The sequence below is a fragment of the Hyperoodon ampullatus genome (genome assembly GCF_949752795.1).
Source record: "Hyperoodon ampullatus genome assembly, chromosome: 8".
Lineage (NCBI taxonomy): Eukaryota > Metazoa > Chordata > Mammalia > Artiodactyla > Ziphiidae > Hyperoodon > Hyperoodon ampullatus.
The window spans coordinates 60,456,666-60,476,333 of record NC_136921.1 but is presented as its reverse complement, the minus strand read 5'-3'; the positions used below and the strand labels follow the sequence as shown (position 1 = coordinate 60,476,333).

Below are 19,668 nucleotides of genomic sequence, written 5' to 3'. Positions count from 1 at the left end.
TTCTAGGTATATATTTAACAGAAATGGGTATGAAGGCATACCCAAAGAAATTTATAAGAATGTTCACAGTAGAATTTATTGTAATGGCCCTCAAATGGAAATGAAACTCAAATATCTATTCTGATTAGAATGGAAAAAAATAAATTGTGATCTATTTCATACACTATAATAATATAGTGAAGTGTAAAGAAAAACAGGCAAAACTGCTACATACAATATGGATGAACCTCACAAATATAATAGCAAATAAGCAAGACACAAAAGAATATATGTTAATCCATTCATATACAGTTTAAAGATGAGCAAAGCTTATATATTTTATATATATATATATTTTATATATGATTAGAAGTCAGGAGAGGAGGTAATAGGCAGTATTTGGGAGAAGGAGGATTCTGAGTGTTATAAATGTTCTAGAAGTTTCTTGATGTGGGTGATGGCTATAAGGGTTCAAAATAATTCATCAAGCCACTTATGATTTCTGCTTTTTTTGGTATACATGTATTTCTTTAATAACATGTTTTTCAAAATTCCTATCCCCACTTCCCTTTCATAAGAAGTTTCTACTTCAGAATCTACTCTTGTTGACTTTTATTAATCCATCATTTTTGGTTCCAACCATACTTCTGGAAACTTTCATCTTTTTTATGTCACTTAGCCGTTCCTAGCAGTGGCTCTTTTATGACTTTTTTTCCCCTTGAATTTCCCAGCTCTTTCTTGATTGACACCTTTAATTTTCTCTTTGTCTCTCTCTTCAGCTTTATCTTCATAGACCACCCAAGAGAGCTATATAAGTCTACATTATAAAGAATTTTTCTAAATCTCCATTGAGAATGGAGGGGATTGTCTAGCCAGAGTATAAATGTCTGTTAAAATAATTTTGATAATGGATACATTGAAGTCTGCTAGATCGCCATTTCACTCACATAGTATCCATCACTCCTGTGCAGTTACATTTATATGGAACTGCTCATTCCTACCTTCCTTTCTTTGACTGAAAACTCAATGAGAGTTTTACCTGGTAGGCACTTACCATATTTTTTTACGTGAAAGAAAGCTTGCAAAATACTGAGAGAATGGTTTTAGTAAGCAAAGTAGTTAAGAATAAGAATTACAGGGCTTCCCTGGTGGCACAGTGGTTGAGAGTCCGTCCGCCTGCCGATGCAGGGGACACGGGTTCGTGCCCCGGTCTGGGAAGATCCCACATGCCGCCAAGCGGCTAGGCCCGTGAGCCATGGCCGCTGAGCCTGCGCGTCCGGAGCCTGTGCTCCGCAACGGGAGAGGCCACAGCAGTGAGAGGCCCGCGTACCGCAAAAAAAAAAAAAAAAAAAATGAATTACATATAACATCTACTAAACAAGTTTATTTTGCTTTTTAATGGGAAATGAAAGGAAATGTATATTTAAGCCACTTTCTATAACTTCATATTTGTTGAGGACAGTGGAAGGTGGGAGGGAACCACCATTTAACAGTAGAATGTGTACAATCCAAGAGATATTTTATACCCTTCATAATCAACACTGCATTTATGAAGTGGGTCCTGTTATCCCAAATTAACAGTTTTGAAAACAGAAACTCAGAAAAGTCAAGTAACTAGCTTGCTTGAGATCATGTAAGAATTAAATGACCTAGTCAAGATATGAATTTCAGACTGAGTGATTCCAAAACCCATGATCTTTCTTCTTTACCATCCTGCCTCATTTCTATGAAGTTTAATGAGACATGCATGTATACTAAGGCAATCAGGGACTTCTGATTACTTGAATAACATTTTAAAATATATTTTATTGGCCTCCCTTTATTTTGGTGATTAACATTTAATATCTAAATTAAGAAGACATTATCTTTATATCTTTTGTAATGCACCACTGTCACAGTTATCCATCAAACCAGTTGGAAGTCTTGGTTGGAAGTTCCCAGAGACTGCTGATAACGGTGCTAAATTTCTTTTCATTAGTTCCATTCATTAACTTCAATAACTGAGTATATTAACTAGATATCACACATATATTAATCCCATAACTTATTAATGTTCAGAGTATAATTCAGTTGTCACCTTCTTAAATACATGATTTGATTGCTGAATCAAATAGAACTGTTATTTAAAGATTTTAAATACAAACTGTAACTGTTTAATGTTGTTCCTCTGATTTCTTTTTTTTTTCCTTAGGCACACAAATACTAAAAACATTTTCTTACAAGCACTTATATATAAAGAGCTACTCTTTCACAATAGTAAACTATGTAAGTGTTATTCAGTAGTATTGAGGGAAAATTGCTTGTTATAGGCAGTATAATGGCTTCCTAAAGTGAACTGGGTAAAACTCCATCTACTGATAAACTTTTATTCTCCATCTCCCCTTTTTCAGGTAATAGTGTTAATGAGCATGGATTATATATAGAATGAGTTATAGTAATGACAAAGCACCAGAGTTGAGCTTCTAACAGTCCTAGTATATAGTTACTATCCTAAGTATTGTCTGCTTCCTGCTGACTGAGCAGCTCTATGACATCACTTATAGGAAGCTCACCTATACTGCTGGTTAGAGGTAGACATTGGGAGAGCAGATGCTAATAAGGAGGTAAGACCACAAAAGTGACAAAAAGAGGTTTAAATAGAGATGCCTAAGGCAAAATATATATATATATTCTAAAATATATTTAATATATATTATATATATATGTCATATATCATATATATGTCATATATCATATATATGATATATATCTTACTCTTTTTTTAAACTCTTTAAATAATTTTACACAGACACAAACAAAGGTATTTTACTAGAAGTGCAGTTGAATACTCCTATAGAGTGATGTTCTGGACAAGGGGCAAAGGAGGAAATGACGTACATACCTTTGCTTGTCCGGCTTTTGTGATGGCAGGCATATTAAAGAGCTGGCCAGTATAAAAATGCAGACCACTGAACAGGATCACTGCAATAGAGTCACCTTCATTCTCAATTACTTCAAGGATATCCTCTAATCTCAGTGTTTCTTCCCCCTAAAGTCACGTTAGGCACAAGTTACATTATATCCACAATAACAAATTTGTCCCTTTACATTTCCCAATCTAAAATTCACCTTGAGGTCTTTCCTACCGTAAGAAAAATCAAAGATATTTTTTTTCAAATTAATAATCTTCAAAAATCGGGCAAGAGCATGTATTTGAATATCTTTTTGTTATTAAGAAATGATAATAAAATAGTAAAAAAGGGGTTTATAAAGTATCTTTGCAAAACCCTACTGCTTGATTTTATTCTTCAGTTTTTCACTTAATCTTTACTATTTACATACTTATAGATTGTTCCTTCTTACTCCCATCAAATAAAATACCAGAAAGTACAGGATGTCCATAAAATATTAAATATCAAGGCAAATTTCTTGGAAATTAGTATTTTACTCATCAATCTAATATCATTTTTTCCAGAAAAAAAGGCACATATACATCATTCATCTGAGTGTAACTTAACCAATATTTTCTATTAGTTTAAGAGTAAAATCTCCTCCATACCAATCTAAAGATCAAGATCCAAACGTGAAGAAAATATCAATAAAACTCAATATTATCAAAGTTACTTTTCCCCCACAACTCCCCACCTAAGACTAGTGATCAGTGACTTTCTGAAAATTGTGAATGAAATTAGGTTTGGTCTTATAAACAACTTGAGTGAAAATAACTCACTTAGATATACATAGTCTATTTGTATCCTGATAATTCTCATCTATTTATGAAGTCTTCATGAATTTTCTACAGTGCTAAATCTGACATGATTATGAAGTCAAAGCATCATTAACTACATTAATATGTGGGGAAAACTCATTAAGGCATTAATGAATTTTCCTTCAATTATTTTTAATTTTTGGTAACTTACTATTTGCCAGTTACTGTATCCCACATTAGGCATATATAATATGTATCACAAATATAATAATACTCTAATTTCTGCTAATAGTCTAAGACTTGTTTAAAAAATGATAATCTATAAAAATAGGATTGACAATGAAATCTTTGAATTATTAAGTGATGCATACTTTATACATAAAGAGAAGGATTTCAGTGATTCTAAGAAAAAATTCAGAGTAAAATTAATAATATCATAACCCCAAACTCTTTTTTCCCTTAGAAGAAGCTAATACAGTTTGTCCACCATAATTTCAAAAAAGTAAGGAAAGTGTTATATCTACTAATGCTTTATTTCTTTAAAGAATCAGTATTAAGCAAATAAGAAATATATATTTCAATGATAGATATGGTTCTCTCTCATGTTGACGTGCTCTAATCCAGTAATGCTAAAGAGTGGTCCCCAAATTATGATTAACTCATACAGCTCTACAACATTTGTCACTTTTATTATTTTTTTAAATATTGAGTATATTTCCCTGTGCTATACAGTAGGTCTTGTTGGTTATCTACCTTATATATAGTACTGTGTGTGTTAACCCCAAACTCCTAATTTATCCCTCCCCTCCGCCCTGTCCCCCCGCCTTTCCCCATTGGTAACTGTCAGTTTGTTCCCTATTTCATTTTATTTATTTATTTATTTATTTATTTATTTGGCTGCATTGGGTCCTGGTTGCAGCACACAGGATCCTTGTTGTGGCATGAAGGATCTATTGTTATGGAGCGCGGGCTTCTCTCTAGTTGGCGGCAGGCGGGCTTAGTTGCCCTGCAGCATGTGGGATCCTAGTTCCCTGACCAGGGAGCAAACCTGTGTCCCTTGCATTGGAAAGCAGATTCTAAACCACTGGGCCACCAGGTAAGTCCCCACGTGTCACTTTTAAAGTAAAAACTTGTGATATATTAGTGGCTATGCTCATTTTTGCTGGAAATAAGCAATTTATATATAACATATGAAACAGATGTTGTTCCAAAGCTGTGAGAACTTTCTATTCCATTAATTTATTGCATGTTGGCAAATAGAAGTGAATAGAGTAGACCTTTAATTTCTCAAATTAGTTCTGGCTTGAAAGAAATAAATGTTCAAACATTTACATATAGAATGGTTTAACAGCCTGGGAGCATCGTACATATGTGAAACCTAAAATTTATTCTGTGTGGATCTCTTGGTGCCAAAATTACACAAGATGCAGGGTTTATAGGTCAAAACCTGCACAACTTAGCCTTATATCTTTATTAATGTAAAGTGCACAGTATTTTAGACCTTGAACACATGGTCAAGCCTGACTAGGTATTTCCTTCGTTGTCTGTTTAAATATAAAGGAATCTCAGAGATAAAGTAACTATCAGAAAGTCACATACCCAGTATGTTGGTGGGTCTGGGATTTCCCTGGGGAGTAATAGCGAGGTTCTAAGCCTAGTTTTTTTCTGCTACACCACATCCCTTTCTATTCCCCAGGCCAAGCTCAGAGGAAAATATTTGATCCTTAGATTAAGAGGGGCATAAAAGATAGGCATCATTCAATTTCAACAAGTATCACTAATTTTTAACATGATTTCAATGGCATCCACAGGCAATGGCATTTAAAATTGAAAATGATGTATGCAGTTTGTCATCTCCTCCCATCTCATTGAAGAATATGGTAGACTCCAGTGGTATTAATAGGAAAATAGTTTGCTTGTAATAGCCCTTGAAAAATTTAAAAAAATACACTTCTGAGTTAATTCTCTATTTTAAGCAAAATGACCTAACAGTAACAGAGTATAGGCCTTTTATACTTTCTTGAAACTTCCATTAAAGTAATGAAGATAATAAACTTTTGAAGAAAATGAAGAAAAAATATCAATACTAAATAGAAGAATGATGAATATTTATCTTTCTCATATACCTCTCTTGGCTTTATAAGCCGCATACTTTTCTCAGTGTTAAGTCCATGAAGTTGAAGCTGTGACTCAATAGCATACTGGAAAAGAAAGATGATTTATTAAATCAAGTCCAGTGTACAGAAGTACATTGAAACAACTCAGAAAAAATAATAAAATACCAATAAAAGCATATTATTGTATTAAATACAAGGTCAAGGTTAAAAGTGACTAAACAATATATCAGAGAAGAATTGCTTAACATAATTTACATGCAACAGTCTGAACATTCTTTGAAACACAAAATATTAGAAATGGATGGAAATGTAGGGGTCATCTAGACTTTAGGAGTACAATAGATTTTTAGAATAAGATATTAAATCATCTAATGCAAGTCAAAACAGAGTTTACAAAATAACCAAAGTGAGCAGTGGGGATTTGCTAGGCTCCAACAGAGAGTACAGAAGTGGCTTGTCCTAGAAAGAGTAAGCTAGTAAAAGAAAAGGACATCAAGAAGTTCCCTTCATTGAGAGCCCAAGATATAAATGGGAACAAGAAATTTTAGGAACCTAGAAGTTTTTCAAAATAGGGGTTTGATCCTTTTTAGTAAGATCATGGTTATTAATTTGCATTAATTAAGTGCCTTAAAATTACAAGGTGTGGGCTAGAATACTTAGAAAAGACAGATATCAAGTTTCTCCAACACTAAAACTGAAATACAGCACTAAAACTGCAATATACTTTAATCTGTGTCTGTCTGTGTCTGGAACAATCATATTTCTTACCAACTGTGATTCCTGAAAAAGTAGCATGATTTTTTTTCTTGAACCACAAGAAATTATTTTAGTCCTTAATACACTTTTTAAATTATAAAGTACCAGTAATTATGCTAGTGTGCTATGAAAACAAATGGACAAATAAATGTTTAGATTCCTACTTTATGTACTTAAAAGGTTAAGTACTGGTATATGTATCGATTTAATTTCATAAAATAAAACAGCAACAAGAATTAATAAAACATTTATAACTGCACTTGATTTAGACCAGCGGTTTGCTCAATGTCTTTAGAAAGACTAATAAATCAGTGTTCCCATTCAATTCTTTCCTCCTTTAACACATGTTTTACTTGAACAAAAGAAATAAAGCTACAATCTATAAAAAAATGCATAAATCAAAAACATTTGACAGATCTTTTTATTATAAGGTACTAGGAAAAGACTAGTGAATAAACATTCAAGTCAGGCAAATGATATGCTGCTCCTTTAGGAAGAGTAGAAAGAATATAAATATAATTTGAAGAATCCTTACATGATCTGAAGGGAAGGCTTTAGCTTCTAGGAGAATTTTATACCGTTTGGGTGTAGGCTTGAAAAAGGATAACTGCAATGAAATGGATTTATTGAGAAATGCGTTAATGCACAACTTAGACATTTGTTCATTTTATATATACCACACTTTCATTTTATAATCTCCAGCATTTTAAAGGCATTCATTAATTACACAGCTAGATGTCTGTCAAAGGTACCTTCTCCGATTAGCCTTGTTTCCAGTAAATTCTAAAATGGAAGAAGATACTTGCTCATTATGTTTATCAATAGGAAAGCAAATTTGGGAGAAAATGTGAATCAGATAAAAACACATTCTCAAACTTTACTTAAATGTTAATTGAAAAATTAACTTCCCAATGCGTTTAATGGCAATTTCTCTATTATGAGACAAATATCATGTTCTGTGTATATTTTATTTATATTGATTTATCTAGCACTGCAGAATTGGTTTCTAATACATAAGATTTCTACAGTTTTATGATTTTATGAAATCTAATTTTAGATCCAACTCAAAGTACTTTTGCCCTAATGAAACATTTGGCATTTCTAGAGACACCAGGGAGAAGTAGCTCATGTGTTCAGTGGGGCCTTTTCATTTCTCCACACAGTTCCTGGAGAAGCAATACTGACTGACAGTAATAACAGTGAGGATGATTACTACTGTTAATTGGATGTTGACCACTGGCCAGGGTGCTAAAGTGATTTTCACATATTATCATGTTTCATGTGTACGAGGTAGGTATCATCATCCTCATTTTTACAGAGGAAAAAATTAAGATTTAAAAACCCTTGTCCAGGGGCCTCCCTGGTGGCGCAGTGGTTGGGAGTCCGCCTGCCGATGCAGGGGATGCGGGTTCGTGCCCCGGTCTGGGAGGATCCCATATGCCGCGGGGCGGCTGGGCCCGTGAGCCATGGCTGCTGAGCCTGCGCGTCCGGAGCCTGTGCTCCGCAACGGGAGAGGCCACGGCAGTGGGAGGCCCGCGTACCACAAAAAAAAAAAAAAAAAAAAAAAAAAAAAAAAAACCCTTGTCCAAAGTCAAACAGGTATTAAGTAGCCTAGCTGGGAGCCAAGACAGAGGTGTCTGAACTGAAAACTATGCTGTTTACCATCATAGTTAACATACTCCACAAGTACTTTCCTTCAGGCATATTTAATAATCATGTCTATATTTTATCAATATAAAATATCAATATCTTAATTGTGCATCTTTGTCCTGTAGCCGTTTTCAAAATCTCACTTAAAAATGAAATACAAATTTTTCTTAGCATCAAACAATTACTATAGGTAAGATATTTCAAATCAATAATATATTTGACATTCTAAGGCATACACATTATTAAGTTCTTAGGATGTAAGAAACACCTAAACACAGTGACTCATTTAAGGTACCAGGTCCTTTTTCTCCAATTTAGTTTTATTTTCTAATTCTTTTTTAATCTACTCCCTCAAAATTAGTCTACAAAGACATACTAATCCATAGTCCCACCCTGCTAAAGCCCAGCATATTGGAAAACTGTCTTTCTGAAAAGCTCACTGTTTGCTACCATTCGTACATCATTGTTTTGTGTGTGTGCAGCAGTTTTGCTTTTTACCCACTGTGACTCTTATTCCTTATGTTCTGAGATAAGAACTATTCATTATTCTAAAGCTCTTTGCAAGAGTCAATTCTCCCATGGTTATGAAGAAGCCATTCTATCCTGGTCCAACATTTCCTGGTAGAAATGAAAATAACCTCACGACTTATTTTTAAATAAGTAAGTAAACCTCCAAATTCTCATGGATTAAAGATTGAAAAATGTCAGATTCTGTAAACAGTGTATACTAAACATTGATGGAAAAGGAAGCTTACCAATAGAAGATGTAAATTAACAGTCAAACCATTCATTAGGGCTATTTCTTTCTCATTGGCTCCTGCAAAATAAATATATCATAATTTAGATTTTTCTATTAGTTCTAAGAGTACCTGGAAAAACAAACTATCACTCCTCATCCTTAATGTTTTCAGAGATAAGGACACATTTGATGTGTCATCACAAAGAAATGGAAGTTTTCCCACTTGACTCATTTTATCAAACGATAGCTGGACTCATATGCACGTAGCTAGCTAAAAATTATATTTCCTTTTGACATAGTAAATAATAATAACATAATAGTGAAGCATTTGCTAAACTAAAAATGATTTATCCTATCATCAGCTAGGTTGCTAAATTCCCACAGAGTACATTTTTGTGGTAAGTGTATCTCCAAAAGGAATCTAAAAAGAAATGAAAGCCCATCACATTTTTAAAGCTGGTTATTTCTAACATCAAATTAAAATGCACCTTTAATAAAAGAAGGCAATGTTGCTAAACATAATTCACTGTTATTACAGTGAGATATACAATACTGTAGTTCATAAGACAAAAGAGCTAGGAGCAAAGTACAAAGAGCTAAATAGGTTAGGGGTTTATTTATACACACTGATATAAGATAATTAATATAGATATGTATTGTCTGATGAAGAAAACACACAAAATTAAGATATACACTACACAATCATAATCTGATATAATTCCTGTTAACAAGGGTTTTGCCACTGGAAACAGACCCAGAGACAAAGCATACATTGAATACTTAAGAACTCAGAGCACAATAACAAAGATAATAATACTTTCCCTATTTTTAGTTCTTATGATGTCTCTTAAAGGCAATTAGACCTGTTTAATAGGAATAATTTCTCTTTACTATCACTGAGAAAAATGGGCTGTGAGCTTTAATGTTTGTAAGGCTGTACTAGGTGTTAGAGAAAATGCATCATACAGGTCTTGCACTTTGTATCCAATGAGATACTTCTGATAGAGTCCCATTTTTACTAAAAGAATAGACAGTAAGTAGAATAATTAATCTAATTAATAGATTAATTAATTAATAGATAGATTTTAGGTTAAGTTCACTTGAGGGGAGGCCACTGGAAATAAGTGTATAACTTAGGAATTTATATTTCAACATAGCCATTTAAGGAAAGGCCTGTGTCTTCATTTAGTCAAGAAAAACTTTTTATTGCATTTGATGGATGGATTTCCCCATTTGAATGCAAGGTTGGTAAATAAATGGTGGCTGTTAAGAGTAGTATCTCTGGTCATTGTAATGTGAATAGTGTCTCAAGTCAAGGGACAATAACGACAACCTCATTCTGCATTCCTAGCACTAAATAAAATGTCTCAAACATACTAGAAAGCTTAATTTGTATACAGGGGCATATGTCTTCTCCTACAGTATAAAAGTCTTTTTGAAATATGGTGAAAGAAATGCTGCAAGCTTTATTTTATTTGTTTCTTTGCATTATGGTATGAATTTTTACTGTTATTTCTGAAACAAAACATTATCTATTATATCAATATTATAGAACCCTTAACTCCCTGTTAGCTCTTTACACACATCTTTTCTGAACACTATTCATTTTAATAAAAAATATTCTGGCAGGGAGTGTGGAAGGAGAGAACGAAGGAAAAATAATACATTTGGCCCTCCTTATCTGTGGATATGAAACCTGCGGATATGGAGGACGAACTGTATTCATGGCACGACTCACTTTATATTAGGGACTTGAGCATCCTCCTATTTTGGTATCCGTGGGGGAGCCATGCCCCAAACATACTGAGAAAGCAGAATTAGTAGAAAGAAAAGCATTTGAAAGAATGTGGTGGGAAGAAAACAAAAGAGGAGAAAGTTCATAAATTTTATCACAAAATGAAAACAAAGAAATAGAAGAGGCAGGAAGGGAGGGAGACTCTATACAAGGTCAGGCATTTAATTTTTGCTTAATGATTACCTTCTGATTAAAATAATTATTCATTCTTTAGGAATGTTAGTCCTTCAAATAATAGTGTTCATTTTGGATCACCTAAAATTTTTCTCGCATGGAATGTGATGAACCACAAGTGCTAGGCTGAATTAATCTAGACATACACGTGGCCTTTCCTCCCCTCACTCTCAATGGCATGCTGACATTGGATCAATTCTTTGTAAATAATCCCTCACTGACTTGAATAATTTGTCTGCCCGCAAAAATTATCCCACCTTGGCACACTTTAAATTCAATCAAGCTCTTCACCCAATGCCCTCCTCACCTGCTAACGAACTTTGTCAAGGAGAGGTTCGGTGTACTTAACGTGTGCATGCGTACCTATGTATATCTAAGGATGGTGCAAATATTAATGCTGCAGAACATTAACAGAAATGTTTATTCCAAATATGACCTAAAGGCACTAAAGAATCAAGCGTTGTTAACATGAAAGGGCCACCAGTCAGACTGATTTTTAGCCTATTTTCCAAAGGAAATATATCTAATTGACCTATCTCTTTAGGTCCAATATGTATTTCTGAAATCAACATTTGTTGTTTTAAGATATTTCAATATTATGAGCATTCCATAAGACAAAAATCTTTTTTTTAAAGCAAGCTGAAATTATTTCAAGTTGTTTTTCTTTGTACCTTTTCTTTCTCCCAAGAACTTTTCGTGAAATAATGTTGAAACATCAATAACTAGAAGTATGAGCTGTAATTCCCTGTGCTATACAATATATCCTTTTTGCTTATCTATTTTATACATAGTAGATTGTAACTCCCCTAATTTGCTCCTCCCTCTTCCCTCTCCCCTTTGGCAACCACTTGTTTGTTTTATACATCCGTAACTCTGTTTCTGTTTTGCATATACCTTCTTTTGTATTATTTTTTAGATTCCACATCGGTGATATCATACAGTATTTGTCTTTTCTTTGTATGACTTCTTTCACTAAGCATAATATGCTCTAGGTCCATCCACACCCCTGCAAATGGCATTATTTCATTCTTCTTTATGGCTGAGTAGTATTCCATTATATATGTATACACCACATCTTCTTTATCCATTCATTTGACTAAAATTCAATAAAAAATAAAAATAAAAAAAGAACTACAAGTATTGGGGGCAAATTTATTGGAGACCAAGGTTTTTTTAAAAACTTCATGAAAACTTATGAGGATTTGAAAGAGTCTTTATTTTAGAAGATCATATAAAACTCACTGCAGTAAATGTAAAAATTTGAATTACTTCATCTGAGATGGGTGTGAGCCAGGGTTCTAATTTGAAGAGTGCTTTCTTGCTTGCTTATTTATTGAACATAACTTTTTGTTTACCAGAAGGTGAAAGTTATGTACAAGCACTGCCTTCTTATCTCAATGCCTGGCATGCTAACGTTTATTGAGCCCTTATTATGTGCCAACACTTCTAATGTAACTTGTATTATTTTCACAGTAACTTGATAAGGTATCTACTTTGATTTCCATATTTATCAATGAGGAAACTGATGTGCACAGAAATGAACTAACTCGCTTAAGGTCTCACAGATAGGAAGTAGGAGACAAAATCTTACCCTCTCTTAGAAAAAAATATTAATTAAAATCTTTGTTCAAGGTAATATTTGGAAGTGTTGTCTACATTATCCACTCCCTGTAAGTCAAATATAGGAAGCCCATGTTCATTACCAACATCCCTCTGCATCTTTCTAGTCTTCATTTAATTTCAAATATTTTGCAAAGTGAGGTCAGCAGGGTTCCAGGCTGCTTAGTGTTTGATAAGAAGGTTAGTGATGGATCTCATAACTGCCATACCATGTTCTGTATATTTTATCAAGCAGATGCAAATGTTAATTGTGGATTTTGTTGTAAGGTTTGTAGTTAGGCTAAGTCTGAGAACTTTGCACTCTGTTTTTCAAATAGCAAATTCCTATGGCCTTAGAGGTGGCTAGTGTGTGGTTGAGGATTTATGACTTTGGAGAGAGCTCCCAGGGATTATTGCTTCTCTGAGGGTCAACCACAAGTTTCATAAAGCAAATTTATGTTCACATTACAACATTTTTATAAGCCGAAATGTATGTATCTAGCCCTTTGTGATGTTTATGTACCCAGGGAGAAGTAGGCTTAATAATAATACTAATAATATTCTTCAGCAATTCTATTTCTAGCATCTTGATAATATGACACTAACTATAAGGGAAAGTTATTCCATGTTTTGCAGAATTGTTAGGTCCATATAAAATGTTTTATTAATGGTTTTTCTTCTCATCTGAAATGGAAATTCTTTTCTATGTCTATGAATAAGTAGGGTTGCTCACTATCTCTTCCTCTTCTCTATCTACTCTATCAATTTGTACACATAATAATTTTTATTATACTCCTGTTACTTCTTTTTGAGAAATTTATGGCAAAATACAGGTTGTGGTTTTAAGAACCTGGAATATTCAGTCATAGTCCAAAATATACAACTTGTCTTTTTGTTCATGACACATTTAGACAGCCCACAAGTAGCAAAAATCAATTTGACTTCTGCTACTCTCTTCTGTAGTTAATACATAATTTTAAAATTTATTTTGTGATTTATACAATATCTACTTCCAAAGAGGATTTTAGGTTTCTTGTATTACATGTGAGAAAGAATGATTTTAAAAAATTGCAACAGAGTACTATATATGTGGATGAGAAACAAATTAGGAGCTATTAAAAAAATTTTTTTTTATTAAATATTTTTGCTACTTCAAACTCTACCAAATTTTCTCAGAACTTACTAGTAACCAAGGCAAAAGGGAACCTGCATGGGATTTGCAGCAAAGAAAATAAACATGAACAGACACACAATACCTTCTAAAAGAATCAATTCCTACTAAATCGAACAAAGTGAACCCATTCATTTTTCAACTTAAATTAAGAACTGTTTCTTGGACTAATATATACAATTTTAAAAGTAAAGAAATTTGGGGATAGATGATAGCTACTGAAATTAAAAAAAAAAAAAAAACAAGCTTTTAAAATATTGCTCATAATATACTTTTGCAGATACTGTCAACAAAAAAAAGTAGAAATATTTCTCCTGATACAACATAAACTGTAGAGAACAAAGTAAACATTTAATAAACTAATCATTAAACTAAAGATTTAGTTTAATGCACTGACAATATTTCAAATAAAATATGACAATGCATTTGTCATATTAAAGCTTGAAACTTTGAGAATATATATATATACTGTATATATATATATATAATAAACAATACATATACTGTTTATTGAGTTTCATATGTACAAATGTGACTTTGCCCATTTCAAGACATAATTGTTATTTTTATATCCCGTATAATTAGGATCAAATGACTGTAATTTAATTTATACAACATTCAAGGACAAAAATCACAGAAAACATAATGAAGTTTGTCACATACATTACAGCTTTGTATGGTATTTCAAAGACACACAAAAATCCCTAAATCTAGAACTGATAAATATTCTTTAAACGTTTTTAGTAAGCTCAATCTTCTTACTTATCTAAATAAATCTGAATATTTAGTTGTTGTTGTTTTTTAATTTCCTTAGTAATCATAATGAGATGTGGGCTGGTTTAAATTTCAGTGATCATTCTGACATGTGTGTTTGCTGGGCAACAAAACACATGCACATTTAATAAGTTGCAATAGAGCTATAAACTTTTAAAGGATCAAAGGAAATCTTTTTGTAGGTTTTATGGGCTTCATAAATAAATCTCAGTAAATGATAGCCTTACCACTTCCCTGGCCTGTATATAAACATCTGACCTCCTCTTTAGAGGATGATAAATACTAATCACAAAATAATAGGATTAGAATGCAATTTATGTTCTCAAAGCAAATCTAGCAAAGAAAGAAACAGTCCACATCTAAGGAAAACATATATGCTCAGGTCAAATTAATGCAGGATTTTTTTTTTTAATTTACATGTTAGGCATTTGAATGAATATAATAGGCGTCTAAAAAATGAACATAAATGAAAGCATTGTCAAACAACTAATTAATACACCTGTAAATATAGTCCAGGATTGTTCAGGTGGGAATTCCCTCCATGAGAATATACACTCCTCTGGATAATGCTGTCAGTCTGATCAAATGCTCTGTGCTCCCAAGATCCTGACTGGTCTGGCAGGAGATGCTATGTTTTCACCTTTACCCACCCTGGCTGACAAGGTTCTGGCCTTGAGTTTGAGCCCCAAGCATCCAGGGCTCTGCAGATTCGCCCTGGGGCTTCTTGTGAGAGTCCTGGACTCAGGCCCTACACACTCCTGGCTCCATGCACTATCCCCATATATTGTGCTTCCAGCTTTCAACTGCTTCTTTCTTCAGCAATTGCTATATTTCTGGTCAGTAGGGATTTCTATTTAATTTTTTTGGGGGGTTGCTATATGTGTGTTAATCTAAATTTTTTTCTATCATTTCTCTGTTTTTGGAATAGAAGGGAGCATTTTCAGTTTGTACTTAATGTGTTATCTTAAACTAGAAGCCAATCTTCTGATCCTACAATATAACCACATAAAACAGAAATGTGTGTAGTGTAATGATTACTCAGTAATAACTAGCAGCAAACAGAACTTGTTGCTTTTGCTTGCAACCCTTTGATGGAGTGTTTTTTGTTTGTTTGTTTGTTTTTGTTTTAAACTTGCTGAATGGGACAGGTTACACATTCATATAGTTCATAAACTAAAAACAGGTTTTCCTTAAAGTCTGGTAGTTTGGGGTGTGTTAAGCACCCACTGTGTTCCCCGCTGTGCATGTGGTGGGGTTTGTCGTGCTATGAAAACCCATGTCAGAACCTTCAGATTGCCCAAATATCGCAGAGAAGACTTTTCCAGTCTCCTGCCTAGACACTGGGAGCTAAGTTAGCGTAGAGGTGGATAAACATTTATTTAACTCTGTTTTCACCAGGGAATATATTATGGACTGAACTGTGTCCTCCCTGCCTTTACCAGTGAGATTTTAGTCTAATAGAGAATTCTAAGGACTAATTTTTAGTTGACTGAATACCTAAACTTGGGCAGTAGTCCTGCAACCTGGGCTGGGCCATCTAGGCCTGGTTCTCTACCATGTTGAGGCTTTCTGGGAAGCCAGCCACTTTGGGCAGGAGTAAAATGCAAAGTTGTTTAATGAGGATCTGGTTTGGGGGGGTTGGTTGGGGCAGAGGACTATATTTATGCTGGGGTGACTCCCAGAAATACATAAGAAAAAGCTAGAAAAACAATGTCCCTAAATTCTTTGTGGTATGTTTGCAAACTGCCTTAGATTGTTTTGACTATAATAAGTTTGAATCTCTCCTTGTTAAACACAGTACAAAAGCTTGAGGTTTCCTCTCCCTCTTGCAGCCAGTACAGAGGATGTAAATGGTGGCTGAAGACTGAGTAAGCTTCACCTGATTGGTGTGGGTCCTGGTCTCTTGTCAAATGTGTCCCTAAACTTCCTTCTCCTCACAGGCAAGCCCCCAACCAAACATCTAAGGAAGTGCTCCTTTCTTCCTCTTCTCCCTACATGGGGTTACCAGCAAAGCCAATACAACCACTACTTAGATAGAATAATGACTTCTGCAAATTCAAGGGTGTTCCTTCTCCCAACCTCTCCTCTTTCCTTCCCTTACAAACCCTCTAACCTAGACAATATCCTCCCCACCACACCACCCCCCCCCACCCCAGGATCTCTGCTTACCCTTCTAGTGTGGTCTGGTAATATCACCACCTTGAATGTGAATTGCTATCCTTATTGCCCCTATTCAAGAAGAGCCAGCTGGCATGTTGTCAGGAAGCACTATTTAAAATGTGAATTGTTACAGAGCAAATGAATACTGTGTAAGAACATTAAAACAGAGAGAGAGATTTCTAGTTGTGGCCTTTTCTTTTCCACTTACAGAAGTTTCTTTCACATTTCTTATAAAGCAGATTTAGTGGTGCTGAACACTTCTAGCTTTTACTTATTTGTGAAACTCTTCATCTCTCCTTCAAATTTGAATGACAGTCTTGCCAGGTAGAGTATTCTTGGTCGTAGGTTTTTTTTTTTTTTTTTTTCCACCACTTTAAATATGTGATGCCACTCCCTTCTGGCCTTGCAGAGTTCCTGCTGAAAAGTCAGCTGACTGTTTTATGGGAATTCTCTTGTATGTAATTACTTGCTTTTCCCTTGCTGCTTTTAAGATTTTCTCTTTCTCTTTATTTTTTGACATTTTAATTACAATGTGTCTTGGTGTGGACCTCTTTGGTTTGATTTTATCTCTGTGATTTCTGGACCTGGATGTCTGTTTCCTTTCCCAGGTTAGGGAGGTTTTCAGCTATTATCACTTCAAATAACTTCTCTGCCCCTTTCTCTCTTCTCCTTCTGGGACCCCTATAATGTGAATGATAGTACACTTGATATTGTCCCAGGGGTCTCTTAAACTGTCCTTATTTTTCAATTCTTTATTCTTTTCTCTGCTTAGCTGGAGTGATTTACACTACTCTGTCTTCCAGTTCACTGACACGTTCCTCTGTGTCATCTAATTTACTGTTGATTCCATCTAGTGTATTTTTATTTCAGTTATTGTGTTCTTCATGTCTGTTTGGTTCTTCTTTATATTTTCTAACTCTTTGTTTAACTCCTCACTGTTTTCATACATTCTCCCTAATTCATTGAGCATTTTTATAATCACTACCTTGATTTTTTTATCAAGTAGTTTACTTATCAACACTTCACTTAGTTCTTCAGTTTCATGTTGTTATTTGTTTGGAACATACTCCTCTGTCACCTCACTTTGACTAACTCTCTATATTTATTTGTATGTTTTAGGGAAGTTTGTTACATTTCCTGATCTTAAAGAAGAGGCTGTATGTAGGAAACTTACTATGGGGCTCAGAAGCACACTCGTCTCTGGTCACCAGAGCTATATTTTTTGTTTGTTTAATACCTTAAATTTCATATAAGATTTTAGGCAATACTGAATAATCAACCCAATTAAACAGATAACTTTTTTTGAAATGTTAACACATTTACCATCTAAAGCTACCTTGAATAGTTTTACCAAGAGTAGATAGAATTCACTTTAAGGAATATATTATATACCAAAAAACAGCATCAACTATATTATTTTCAACAGCACTCAGCCTAATTTTAAAAAGATCACCATGAGTTAATTTGAAATGAACCAAAACATATTGGTGTTTTAGACCTTTAGCATGTTAAGGTTAATGTTTATTTTACCATATAATAAAACCTTAGAAAATTCATTTAAGTTGATTTTTATGAAACTTATTTAATTATAAATATGTGTGTTTCTTATTGGTGAGCAAATACTAGTCCTAGAATATATAAGAAAAAATAACATTAGCAATAAGTCTTAATTAAAGGCATGCTTATGCCTTAGTATTATGGATTAAAATAGAAAATCAGGACATTCTTCAATAAAATTTTTACCTTATAACCTATGTGTATAACTAAATGATTCTATCTTTATGATTCTTTTGGAAAAAATTCATTTTATACTTACCTACAATGTCAGTCATAAGTCCTAAAATAGTCTCATCTCCTATAATCCAAGGACGTTTCCCTACATCATGACCATAGGCTCCCCTGAAATTGAAAAGGGAGATAAACAATCTTAGTTTATGTGTGTGTCTGTGTGTATCTGTGTGAGAGTGTGTGTGTGTGTGAGTTTTCAAATATCAGCATTAGCAACTGGACATTTCTAAATGAGTCTTTGTAGTGTTTTAATAAAAAGCATGCTTTTTTGAAAACCAAAAGTAATACTTGAGAACTCTGCTTTTTAACTTGTCATTTTAAAAAATTTCTTTGATTTCCTTTTTGTTGGGGAGCATAGGGGCAATTACCCATATATTTCATTATTTTTTTCTATTTTGGAGTCTAAGATGTTATTTTTTTCTCTTTTCTTTTGAAAATTTCAAGACTATTTGAATATCTTACTTGTATACCATACCATATAGTTGTACCTATACTAAAACATATTAACTGTTATTTGAGGCTAGAGATTAAAATGATTATTAATTAAATTTTAAAATATAATTACAATCTGTAAATTAAATAGAAGTATATAAAATGTGACTATACTCATGGTAACATTTTAAGTAGATAGTAAAACGTTGCGATAATCAAAGCCAACACTATTTCTTGACCTATTTTCTAGCAATTTCATCTATCATATTCTAGCTCAATTTTATTATTCTAGTAAGTATCCCACTAGGCATAATGGAAAAAACACAAAATACATAAGAGGACTTCAACTCTCTGAACTTCCCTATCTGCCTAAAGACAGATCCTTCAAAAGGAATTCAGTTGTCATAAATCCCCTCCTCAGGAGTTTCATCAACCAGGGAAAATTGATTCTTAGCACAGAAGAGATTAGAAGTCAGTGACACCCCAGACAAACTTTGTCACAAACTATACCTCTTATCTATTCTTCAAGGACCATCTTTCATAGAAATCCTTTACTCTCCTCTAAGAGGCCTTCATCTCTCCTCCTCTTTCCCTATTAACATGGGATTTAAGCTTGAATTCTAAGCCACTTTTGGGAGTTACTCATTTTTCCCTGGGTATTTCCTATCTATACATGAGGTATTCATGTTAATACACTTCTGTTTGTTCTTCTCTTTTTAATCTTTTATTACAAGCTCTCAGGTAAAAACTCAGTAGGGTAAAGGAAAATATTTTTTCTCCTCTACAGAGCAGTGGGGACCTGGAAGGGAGGAGCCCTGTTTTTTAGCCCTTGCTGTTTTTTGCGGT

General features: G+C 33.8%; 1 protein-coding gene across 1 annotated transcript in view; it reads right to left on the bottom strand.

Annotated features, from left to right (window-relative positions):
- Positions 1-19,668, bottom strand: part of KYNU (kynureninase) — a gene marked incomplete at both ends in the record, with an annotated part of 94,092 nt that overhangs the window by 46,674 nt on the left and 27,750 nt on the right. The window contains 5 exon segments of the mRNA XM_079710171.1: positions 2,861-3,007; positions 5,794-5,868; positions 7,076-7,147; positions 8,946-9,007; positions 18,419-18,501. Coding sequence (XP_079566297.1) covers positions 2,861-3,007; positions 5,794-5,868; positions 7,076-7,147; positions 8,946-9,007; positions 18,419-18,501 — 439 coding nt within the window.